The sequence below is a fragment of the Myotis myotis genome, unplaced genomic scaffold, assembly GCF_014108235.1.
Source record: "Myotis myotis isolate mMyoMyo1 unplaced genomic scaffold, mMyoMyo1.p scaffold_m19_p_3, whole genome shotgun sequence".
NCBI classification, from domain to species: domain Eukaryota; kingdom Metazoa; phylum Chordata; class Mammalia; order Chiroptera; family Vespertilionidae; genus Myotis; species Myotis myotis.
Genome location: NW_023416335.1, coordinates 194,764,579 through 194,776,944, shown reverse-complemented (window position 1 = coordinate 194,776,944; position 12,366 = coordinate 194,764,579). Strand labels below are relative to the sequence as shown.

Sequence of the window (12,366 nt, the reverse complement as noted above, 5' to 3'; positions counted from 1 at the left end):
CCTTTAGAACTTGTGCTGTGTGTTACTTTTCGGTGTCTTCATTGTGTGATCCCTTTACCGATAATTAGGATTTCTCTTCTCCCTTCAATCAAGTTACATGTATTTTTCAAGTTCCAACTTAAGTCCTACCACCTTTTTTGAACACTGACTCTTTTCTGAATGTTCTCTGTGGTTAACGGTACAATACCAAGCACCAGAAAAAAATGTTAAATAATTACCTTTCCATTAATAGACTTTTTTTTTTAACTTTTAGAGGTTTTCCTAGGATTCCTTAAGGCTTATGTTGAGAAATTTTCCTACCAGAGCATAACCACTGATGACTGGAAGGACTTCCTGTATTCTCACTTTAAAGATAAGGTTGGCTTTAAAGAGCACTCTTATTTTTCATGCCCAGTATGTCTTTAACAGCTGTTTGCTGGCTGACTTGAATTACTTAATAGTAGTATTGGTTTAAAATTTGTTTTGAGGCTCAATCTTTTATTGTATTGTTTTTCCTATTTAAAATGTGATCTGAACAGCGTGAACTAATGTATAGAATTATCCTATTTCTGAGACATCTGTGATAGTGTTTTAGAATTTTTTTGTATGTACTTTTCATATTTATTTAACAGAGCATGATTAATATGAATTTATTTTAGAAAAGAGACTTAGAAATTATCTTGACATGTCAGTATAAATTATAGCTTTGAGTACCTAAAAGTCTGTTTTAGATTTAGATTTAAAAAAAGTTGTTCTGTAGAAAACTGGGTGTTCTTACTGTTCACAGGTTGATATTCTCAATCAAGTCGACTGGAACACCTGGCTCTACTCTCCTGGACTGCCTCCTGTAAAACCCACGTCAGTGCTTACCCTGCTAATGGTTTCCTTCTCATTTTCCCAAATCCTGAAGCTCCTCAAACTATCTGAAAGGGTTTCGTGCCTTCCTTAAGCTGTTACTAGTTAGTGATGAAAGCAGAGCTCTTAGGTGTTTGAACCTTAACCCTGAGGTCAAAAGAACAATCTCCGTGATAATTAAATATAAATCAGTTCAATTCATTGCAAGTAATTATTTAGTGCCTCCTTGTTGCACAAGGATGGTGAGAGAGAAAGATACTGCCCTTTCCTTGAAAACATTGGCAATAAGAAAAATGACCTAAGTATTGTGCTAATCATGACAACAGTGTTATAAGTTATCATTTCCAGAGGAGGCAAATGAAGTTTCAGTAGGTAAAGTGTCTTGCCCAGGGTTATACAACAAATAAGAAATAGGAGTTGAGATTCGAACCCTGGTTGTCTCATCTCCAATACAGAGACTTTTAAACTAAGAACCTGCCTCAATCAGGGACCCGAATCCTGGTCTTCCACGAGGATGCAAACTCCCGCATGTTCTAGCCAGGAATGCTGTTCCTGTTACATGGAATGCTCCTCACCCAGCTAATTCCAATCTCAGTGCGAGGCTTTCTTGTGTTGCCTCTTCATAGCTGTTGCCACGGTAGTAATTCCACACTGACTTGTGTGATTATTAATGTCTTTCTCCTTTACTACATTGAAGCACCGTGAGAGCCGGGCTCACACATACCTGGTTTTGCTCATTACCTTTCGTAGGACCTGGCCATAAGTAAGGGCTGCTTCCCTCCTTGAGCTAATAATCCCTACCTTGTTCTTTTCATTACATTGAGAAGGAAATTTCAGGGCACCAAGAAACAGACCATCCAAAGGTTTTTACTGTCCTGTCTATTGGTGTGTTTTTTCTTAAATCAGTGCTAAGTAATGTTCTAGTTGAAGGTGATTTACTGCCTGAGCAATCCAGGGGCTCTGATCCCATTTGGTCTTAAGGACAGACCAAAGGGTTTGCCTACAGTCCACAGCCTGACTGCTTTGTGACAGTGAACTGGCAGCTGACTCAAAGGTCACTGCCTTCACCCTAGAACACAAACTCTCCTGAAGCAGGTTCAATGGTAACTTCTAATCAAAACTTACTTCGTGTGGGCCCTAAGGCAGGTACCCTCTGATCTCTAATAGAAACATTTCACAGCAAGCAAGCATGACTTACAGATGAAGAGGGCGATGTTCTGCAAGAATTTTGCATACATTACACGGTTTCTTCCATTATTGTAAAACATAAAAAAGAGAAATGAAATTGTCATCACATGATTTCAGAGTCTCCCAAGGGTCTCTTGTGACAACCAGTATTTCCCCAGTGATTAGAACAGTGTCTGTCACGTAAGTGCTTGCAGATTTATTGGATGGTTCGGTGGTTGGAACAAGAGAATGTAAGATCCATGAGAGCAAGGACTCTGTTGTTTGTCTGCTGTCCGAGTGCCCAGAATTGCTCCTGCCGTACAGTAAACACTCAATATGCTCAGCTGAGCCCCAGCTCCTTCAGCATTTACTACCCAGCATTTACTACTCAGTCTCACCTGAGATGTTCTGACACACTCTTCAAAGAGTAATCAGGAGCTTCATTAATTTGGTATCCACTTGGATTTCCGAGTTCCTGGATGACGCCAGTCATATTTAAGTCAGGCAGACTATTTCTTATTCCCAGCACCCTGGAGATCTTTGTCTTTATTTAAAAATAACTTTGAAATTTAAGTATGATCTATAACCTCAAAATTGCATTTATACAAAAGCATGTGCATTTTTCTCAGTCTCTAATATTTTTTTATCTTTGCAGTTATGATATGACCCTGACAAATGCTTGTATTGCCTTAAGTCAAAGATGGATTACTGTGAGTAATACTGTGTGACTTTTGACTCCTATTTGAGTTGTACAGATATGTCTCTACACATGAAGGTGGTGGGTCAGGGGTTCTGATTTTTCTTGTTTCTTTTAAGCTCTTAAAATAAGTATGCAAAAATATCTGCATTTTCTCATTTCCTCATAAATTATTTGTAAGCTGCTACTTCAAATATAGCCATTACACATACCAAGGAAATCTAAAATAATCTTGGGTACTGTTTAACGCTGTTAGGGAAGAGTGGAGGCACTTTTGCTCTGTTGATATCACTGTTCACATCTTTGAAACTCCCTAAGGAACAGCTTCTTCATGTATATACTGAAACTAACCCTTAGAGCAGCGGTTCTCAACCTGTGGGTCGCGACCCTTTTGGCAGTCAAATGACCCTTTCACAAGGGTCACCTAAGACCATCCTGCATATCAGATATTTACATTACGATTCATAACAGTAGCTATTGTTGTCGCTCTAGTCCCACTTCAGGCGTCCATTTATGCCGGGGTTCATGTCCCAGCATCAAGAAGGGTTCAGGAATCTGGAAAAGGGGCTGTGCGCAGATGACATAGGAATCCAGAGACTAATAAAGAGTCTGGAGACGAGATATAATTTTGAAAGGCATTGAGGGTCAGAGGACCTTCAGCTAAAGGAACTGAAGACTGTCCCTCCTTGCCTAGGACCCTTGCTTTTATTAACACAATTTGTCCTAAGGCAGGGTGGAGATAATACACTTCAAAGGGTAAGGTTTCAAAGGGTACAGAAGCATTGTCAGTTTGGGGATTAGCCTACAGGCTGTTCAGGTGTTTGGCCAGTAGAAGGCAATAACATGTAGATTAAGATGCCCTTTAACTGTCTGGCAGCCACAATCAGTTTCCTATTCAGGTTTGGGGAAATGCCTTTAGCCATTCCCAGATGGTGACTATATCTGTGACTCAACCCTGTTGAGTCCCCAAGTTTCATCAACCTTTTAATGAAACTCTTGAAATTATTACATGCTGGAATTGGTCTACGGCAGTAGCAACATTACAGTTATGAAGTAGCAACGAAAATAATTTTATGGTTGGGTCACAACATGAGGAACTGTATTTAAAGGGCCAGAAGGTTGAGAACCATTGCCTTAGAGAACCAGCGTGAATACAAATCTTGGCTAATTCTTACAGAGGAGGAAAAATAATTATTTCTCTTCCCTCTGAATTCTTAGCTGAGATCCCTGTAATAAAAGACAGATTAGCTGGGCCAGCGTGGCTCATAGGTTGAGCGTCGACCTATGAAACAGGAGGTCACATTTTGATTCCTAGTCAGGGCACATGCCCGGGTTGTGGGCTTGATCCCCAGTGGGTGGCGTGCAGGAGGCAGTCGAACAATGCTTCTCTCTCATCATTGATGTTTCTGTCTCTCCCTCTCCTTTCCTCTCTGAAATCAATAAAAATATATATATTTTTAAAAGACAGATTAACATGAATGGTACAAAGGATGTCAAAAGTTTCTTCCAACCGGTTTGGCTCAGTGGATAGAGCGTGGGCCTGCGGACTGAAGGGTCCCAGGTTCAATTCCGGTCAAGGGCATGTACCTTGGTTGCAGGCACATCCCCAGTAGGGAGTGTGCAGGAGGCAGCTGATCGATGTTTCTAACTCTCTATCCCTCTCCCTTCCTCTATGTAAAATCAATAAAATATATTTAAAAAAAAAAAAGTTTCTTCCACTCTTACTAACAGTCTAATTTTAAAAAATAATATTGACTTTAGGAGGCCAATGCCTTATCCATTAGGCAACTGGGGCTTCTAGAAAATAATATTGACTTTAGAAGGCATAGTGATGTAATCTCAGAAATAATAAAGTAGCTAAGGCTTTATTTTTTACAATTTTACATATTCTTATATTTCTGTCTTTTTCTTAATTTTACTTTTATGTTAGATAAACCAATAAATATTAAATTTTACACAAATGGAAATAACCAAGTAACATTTATTATAGGCCAAAGAAGATGATTTAAGTTCATTCAACTCAGCAGACCTGAAAGATCTCTCTTCTCATCAGCTGAATGAATTTTTAGCACAGATGCTTCAGAAAGTAAGTACTAGCTCAAAACATTAGGAATTAGAATGGGCATAAGGCACAGCATTTACATTGAACCCAACCTGGAAGAAATGTTAATGTGGAAACCAATAGAAAAAAATAATTTATAAAATTCATTCACTTACTTAAAAATATTTGTTGAATGCTTAGTATGTTTAGTATTGTGCTGAATATAAAACTATAAATAAGAAATACACCATGTCCTCAAAAAGTTTATAATCTAGTAAGAAAGGTCACACATGCAAAAGTTAGCAATAAAAGGTGGTATATTTTATGTATCATTTGAGAAAAAGTTGATTAGGAAGAAGGACTCCCAAATGGCATAATCAAGGAAAGATTTGGAGGAGTGGGGCTTGCTTTGAGCAGAGCAGTGTTAGCAGGGAGGGAAAAAGTCAGGTCCAAGGGGCAGCAAGTGACGGAGCGTGCCCTGTGCTGCAGGAGTAAGTCATCACTCTGGTTAAGGAGTTAATGAAGGCAACACTAGACAGGCTGGTAGGGTCTGATGGGGTAAGTCTTGAGTGCTGACAATTTTAGATTTTGTGCTCGTCAGTAGGAAAGGATTTAACATGTTTAACAGAAGAGTCGTTTGATGCAATGGTGGTTATGGAAATTACTCTGCTGGTGATGTGAAGGCTGGGTTGACATGAGGAACATTGGTGGTGGCGTTAGGTGGGAGGCTCACAGGAAGACCTGGCGTGAGGGAGGGGCAGGTGGGAAGGGAAGGAGCAGGACAGATGAGAGGGACATCATACAGGATGAAAGCATAGGGTTTTGTGACACTGGATTTGGGGGTTACCAGGGAAGAATCTATGCAGATTTGAATGTTTCAAACCCAGGTAATTAAAGCAGTATTTCACGGAGAGGAGAAGCTACATTTTGAGAGGTAGGTAATGACTGGGTCTTTATTGTTACATAAAAGGGAGCTCTCAAGTCTAAGGACCTTGAGAGGGATGGAGGAGACTTTGAACAGAATTTCCTATGAAATGAGCAAAATGAGCAATGGGATTTCAAGGCAACAGGGACCTTAGAGAATCCATTTTTAGTACATCACGTCATCATGATTTCACAAATGTCTGTAAGCACTGCTATGCGGCCTAGGACCAGGAAGAAGGGAAACATGACGGGATGACTGGGAAATAGGAACAGCAAACGTGGGGGAGAGTAGGGGGCCTAGGGGTGATCTTCACTGGCTGACCTTCCAGGGCGGCCTTGGAATTTAGTTGAGACTAAACAATTTGGAAGGATCTAGCAGTCAGTAAGAGCAGAGATGGTGAGTGAGTGTGGAGTGAGTTTTGTAAGTTGAGGTCATGGCTGGAGAAGAGAATTACCATCTACCTAGTGGCACCTCACACTCCACTTGTCCAAACTGAACTCTTCTTTCTTTTCGTCACACAAACCCTCCCTGTTAAGATGGGTTAAGATGGGCACAGGAAGTTTACAATTTCAGGGGAAATTGTATATAGAAGTTTGTTTATATGGTAAATGCGGTGTTTTGTTTTGGGTTTTTTTGTTGTTGTTGTTTTTGGTTTTTTGTGTTTGTTTGTTTGTTTTTTCCACAAAGAAAGGGTCCAGTCCATATGATCCATCAGATTCTGAAAGGAGTCTGTAATATAAAAGTTTAAACACTTGTTTTTGTAGGGCTGTAGATAATGTAAAAGAGATTCAGAGGAAATATGCAAAGATAAAGCTGGGGGGGAATTCATGAGGAAAAAATTAAGAAACTGTGATTTAATCTGGAGAATTGAATAAATTTAAAATACATCAGGAAGAACTTGAAATATATCAGAAAGAATCTGAAAGTTAATAATTTATATACTAAAAAGTCTGAGGGCCATAATCCTCATTTAATTCTCTGTGTACTCCACAAATTAAATTATCCCTTTGTTCCTGGTAGAATATCCTTATCCAGAATAAGTTTGCACAAAATTTATTTTTGTGTGCATTTGTTTCTTTTATTTTTATCTAACTTACTTTTATATTAGAAAATATTTAGGATTTTAATCTGGCTAAGAATTTCTCTCCAGCTCCTTTCTTCCAAGGAATCCTGTTGAAATGATATGTTATACTTTTTCATTTTGCTCTTAGGCACCTCTTCCATTGGGGCACATAAAGCGAATGCAAGAGGTGTACAACTTCAATGCCATTAACAATTCTGAAATACGATTCAGGTACATCATTTTAACTTGTCTCTGTGGAAGAAAGTAGAAAACGAGTTTCAATGGTGGAGAAAGGGAAAGAGTCCTAAGACATCCTGGTCAAATTTATTGCTTTTATATAAATAATTACAGCGTTTTTTAAGGAATAGTTGCAATCTCTGTACGATTCTTAATCTTTTTATTAGAATCTGTTCTAAGCTTTTCTTGCCTTTAAAAATGATTAGGCTTAAGGACTCAGTGGTAAATAGGCATTTTCCCACAACTCGCCAAAGTAACTCTGAAATGAGAATGGTTAGAAATCTCCGATTCTGTTATGTGGTTAAACTTTCTTAATTTAGATTTGTAGTGTGAGGCTTAAACCAAAGTTTAATTCCTTCAGAAATTGCATATATAAGGTACGTGAGCACCTACTTACTCCAGACCTGTTAAAACATATGATCTTTTAAAACAACAAATTCCTCTTCCTTCTCTTCTCCAATTATTAAATTGTATATGTATTTGAAATTCTCAGAATAAAGTGGTGTACAGTGTAATCATAATAGGATTATTTATCATTACAAAAGTTATTTTCATATATACCTGTCATATCCTGCTTCTTCCTCCTCCTTTCCTACCCCATATCCACTAAAATCCTGCTTTCAGATGGTTGCGACTCTGCATTCAATCGAAATGGGAGGAAGCAATTCCTTTGGCTCTAAAAATGGTGACTGAACAAGGAAGAATGAAGTTCACACGACCCTTATTCAAGTAAGAACCGAATTAAATTATGCTTTGAATTTATATAAGGATGAGGAAGAAAAAAATATTAAATGTTTTTGTTGTTGCTAAAATACTTTGTAAAATGCAATCTAAAAATAATACATATGTTAAAGGATATAGATCAGTGGTTCTCAACCTTCCTAAAGCCGCAACCCTTTAATACAGTTCCTCATGTTGTGGTGACCCCCAATTTCATTGTTACAAATTGAACATAATTAAAGCATAGTGATTAATCACAAAAACAATATGTAATTATATATGTGTTTCCTGATAGTCTTAGGCGACCCCTGTGAAAGGGTCGTTCAGCCCCCAAAGGGGTCGCGACCCACAGGTTGAGAACCACTTATATAGATAGAATTTTTGTATAGGAACTAATACTTGCAAATATTTAAAATTTGAGATAATTTCATTAACTTTTTTAAGAAGCATTATATATGATTTATCTCTTATGGGCCAAATGGGGTTAGACAGTGATGAAAAGTAAATAAATCAAAAATAATCTTATAGACACAGAAAGATCTTTAAAAGCAAGTAGAAGATAACTAGTGAGTAGGCATGGTCAAGAAAAATGTCTGAAGATGCACTGAGCAAGTAAAGTCAAATTTTTTTTATTCAAATGTTGCAATGAGGTAAAAGAGTAGTTGGTTGACATACAGGAACGCTTGACTCCAAGATACATTGAAAAATATCTTGGTGAAGTTATTTTGACTATGGATTTGGCAGGAATTCTGAGAAAAGGATATCATGACAAATATTTATGATTATTTAAAATTTTCCAAAAAAACAAAATAAATCATTAGCTATGTTTCTTCTTCTCTCTCTCTCTTTTTTTTTTTTTTTTTTTTTTTTTTTTTTTTTTTTGTAGGGACCTGGCTGCCTTTGACAAGTCCCGTGATCAAGCCATCTGTACCTACCAAGAGCACAAAGCAAGTATGCACCCTGTGACTGCCATGCTGGTGGGCAAGGATTTAAAAGTGGATTAAGGACCTGTCTGAGGCTCATGTCAAGTGCTTCTCTTTTTTAAATTGAATTCATAAAGAAATATAAACTCCAGCTCATATTGTAACTAAAAATGTTTTTACGTTTGGCTTTTTCTTGTTTTGTCAGTGATTTTCATAAATAAAGCTGAGCTACCTTCCCCCCTATTCCCAAATCCCCAATGGCATGTTCTTTATAAAGTGAATTTTCTAAATGTTTAATTTTTTGATTTATAAATGTAAAATTTTCAGTTTCATATTTATTTTCTCCCAGTATGATCACAAAATATGTCAACATATTTACCTGTTAAATTTAAGTTCTGTAATTTGAATCTGCTGCACACCAAGAATTCAGTATGATTAGGGTTTTGCCTTTTAAGTAACTATAGTGTGAACACTCTGTTGGATTTGCTCATCACCCAGCTGGTGGATATAGGATGAACTCCCTTGTCAAAGTGTGTCAACTCTAGGGGACCCCTCTGCTCCTCATGCCTGGGTCCCCTGCTGATCCACTAGACTCACCCTGCTCTCCTGTGCATTAGGGTCTGGTAACCACCCTGAACACCAGTACTTCCCATCAGTCTCTTGATGGTCTGTTCAACTTGCCTCTACTCTTTAGTGGTCAGCAAACATTCTTCACCCACATAGATCATAGAGCATGTGGGAAGAAATGTTAAAAACAGTACAACAACTTGATCCAAGTAAGAGAGTAACAAAGTATGCCTGTGGATGCCATGTAGTGCCCTAGGGTGCCTCAGCACACAGTTTGGGAATCAATTCATTAGGATTCTTTGATTGTAACTGACAGCAACCGAAATGACTAGAAGTCAGAAAGGGAATAGGATGGTTATTTTAAGGGTACAGGTAGAGGGAGGTTATCGGAACCTGTGGACAGACAGAAGGAGTCTGGCACCCAGGACTGCAGAGCCATCAATACCCTGGCCTCATTTCTGTTTCTCTAGTCCACATTGTATAGTCTGGCTGCCCCAGCTTTACTGTTGTAAATCTTAACTTACCATGTGGAGAAACTGTCTTGATTCCAAATTTCCAGAAATGAGACTGAGCCAGGTTGGGTCTGCTCCTGGCCAAATAAACTCTAGCAAAGAGGAATGGTGTTTTTGAGTATAAATGTGGGTGGGGTATATTATTGTTAAATACCCCCCAAAAGTGCTGATGGAGTGATACAAGTCTCAAAACAGATAGCAAATACCCCGAAGGTGGGGCAGATATCAGAGAGAGAACTTCCTGTCCATGTCTGTAATCCTGAGTCTGCTGATTTCACTCTCCCTGGACATGGATGTACACTACAGTGTGATTCTCAAAACTTCATGCCAGGAATAGGGCAGAGAATTCAGCTCAGACCCCTGGTCTATAATCATGTTCTAAGTGATTAGACTGTGGATCCACGAATCCACATGTTCCTTTTGAAGGCATCGCTGGCCCTCTAAGCTCACCACATAGTCTAAGCCAGTGGTTGGCAAACTCATTAGTCAACAGAGCCAAATATCAACAGTACAATGATTGAAATTTCTTTTGAGAGCCAAAGTTTTTTAAACTTAAACTATATAGATAGGTACATTATTAACTTAATTAGGGTACTCCTAAGGCTTAGGAAGAGCCACAATCAAGGGGACAAAGAGCCGCATGTGGCTTGCGAGCCGCAGTTTGCCGACCACGGGTCTAAGCTAATGTCACTTTTCAATATCACTGATGAATGATACTAAAAGTGAATTGTGACAAGGGATCCTTGAAGGGTGGTGTGGAAGGGTGCTATGAGGAAGGCAGAGGGCGCTAAAGACACACGTCCAAACATTTACCTGGGGCCAGCTCAGTGGAGTCTATATTCACGTCAGCTAATAAGCATCTGTTCAGTGTCTTTGTGCCAGGCTGGTGTATACACATAATTTCTGGGTGAACAAAGGTAAGTAATTTCTATAAAATGCTAAAGAAGAGGCACGCTAAAGCAGCCCAGAGAAAGGGGTTTAGGGAATGCTTTCTGGAGAAAAGAAAGCATAAATGAGTCAAGGAATAAGAAAGATCTTATTGGAGGTGTGTTCTGGATGGAGAGAGTAACAAGTAAGGGTATAGATTTTGTGGGTGTTTGGGTCATGAATTTGGACATAACCAGTGGAAATAGCTTATCTCTGCTCTACTGTGTCTAGGGCCTGAGCCTCAGATCTCTGGGTGTGATGCAGTTTGCTGGTAGCTGCTATCATCTGGAGCCTTCTTCCCTCACATGTCCCGTGTCTGGCCTGGGATTGCTCAAAAGCTGGGCTCAGTTTGGGTTTTCTCACAGTACAGGGAATAGTTGGGCTTAACTAGTCTTCCTTATATGTCTGCATCCATCCCCAGAGAGTAAGCACCATAAAGGCAGAGAATGCATTGTATTTATTCATCCCCAGCATCTAGCACAGTACTTGGGACATAACAGGTGTTCCAAGAAATATTTATTGGATGAGTGAATGGAAGGGAGCAGAAAGTTAAGCTACTTCATGTCAAAGGGCCTCTGTTTTCTGAGAGGTAGGAGGTAAGGTCCTCTGAGAATGAGGTGAGGTGGATATTGAAAAGGTCCTCGAGGCGGTGAATGTTTTGGAAAGTGGGCGAGCAAGTAGGAAGGCAGTGCCACCATCTGCACCATCACAGGACTTTCTGTAGCAGAGCCTCTCCCTGGGTGAACACAGGGGTCGGGTTTTACTCAGAGTGTAGGCACAGGTTTAATGTTATAAAGAAATTTCAAAGTGCTGAAGAAAGTGGTCCAGGTAGGCAACTAGGGAACTGGCTTCCTAGGAAAGTAAGTGAAGAAGCAGGTAGGAGGTGCAGGGCAGAAGGAACCAACTAGAGGTCAAGTCCTAAGGGCGGAGATGACCGAAGTAAATTGGGGGAGGGCGTTGCAAGGCTATAAGGCTTGGCCAGAAGGTGGGTATTGGAATGGAAGATTTATGTGTATCAAATTCATGAGATGACAAGTTCCAGAATGCAGTTAGAACTTGGGTGGCTCAAGTGCAAGTTTCAATAAGGCTCAAGGCATGTTAGCTCTTTATTTGTACACATTCCGGAAGCTGCCAGAGAAGGAGATGCTGGTATGGCTGATTTCTGTGAGCAACTTTGTCTCTAGTCCCAGCAGAAATCTGTTTTAATAGGAACAGACTTTTTAGGATTTTTTTTCTATTGTGTTAATCAAATCTCTAGAAACTGGCTGACCACCAAAATGCTGCTCAACTAGTGCCCACTACTAAACTAGCCCACATTTCTTTGATCTTTTTCATGCTCTTCACACTTTCTTAATACTAGTGGCAATGAATTGGGTGCAGGGAGCAGTTATCTGTGTTGAAGACGCTTAACTGGATTAGGGATATTCATGTACAAAGATGAAAGAACATCTATAAAACAAAATAGGTTTATAGAGTACTGAAGTCCAAATAGTAGTCACAAACACGCTGGTAGCATTTTCAGTGGACCAGGTGCAGCTCTAAGGGCTTTCCATGTATGAACTCACTCAGTCCTCTCACCAAACAGGCCTTTGCAATTGACACTATCAATATCTCCATTTTATAGATGAAGAAACTGAGGCCCAGGGAGGTCAAACGACTTGCCAGAGGTCACAGTTCGTAAAAGGCAGGCCCAGGGTTGGATCCCAGGCAGATATGGCAAATCCTGCGGTGAGGCATTTATTCCCTTTCCCTT

General features: G+C 39.5%; 1 protein-coding gene across 2 annotated transcripts in view; it reads left to right on the top strand.

The window, feature by feature from the left end:
• The window catches only part of LTA4H (leukotriene A4 hydrolase), a 32,918-nt gene extending 23,979 nt beyond the window's left edge, over positions 1–8,939 (top strand). The window contains exons 13-19 of one of the 2 annotated variants that reach the window (XM_036296472.1): positions 254–357; positions 767–837; positions 2,657–2,711; positions 4,689–4,784; positions 6,876–6,958; positions 7,589–7,693; positions 8,571–8,939. In XM_036296472.1, coding sequence (XP_036152365.1) covers positions 254–357; positions 767–837; positions 2,657–2,711; positions 4,689–4,784; positions 6,876–6,958; positions 7,589–7,693; positions 8,571–8,688 — 632 coding nt within the window. In that variant the 3' untranslated portion in view covers positions 8,689–8,939. The remainder of the gene's footprint in view (positions 1–253; positions 358–766; positions 838–2,656; positions 2,712–4,688; positions 4,785–6,875; positions 6,959–7,588; positions 7,694–8,570) is intronic. The other variant, XM_036296473.1, reaches the window with a different exon arrangement.
• The last annotated feature ends 3,427 nt before the right edge of the window (positions 8,940–12,366 follow it).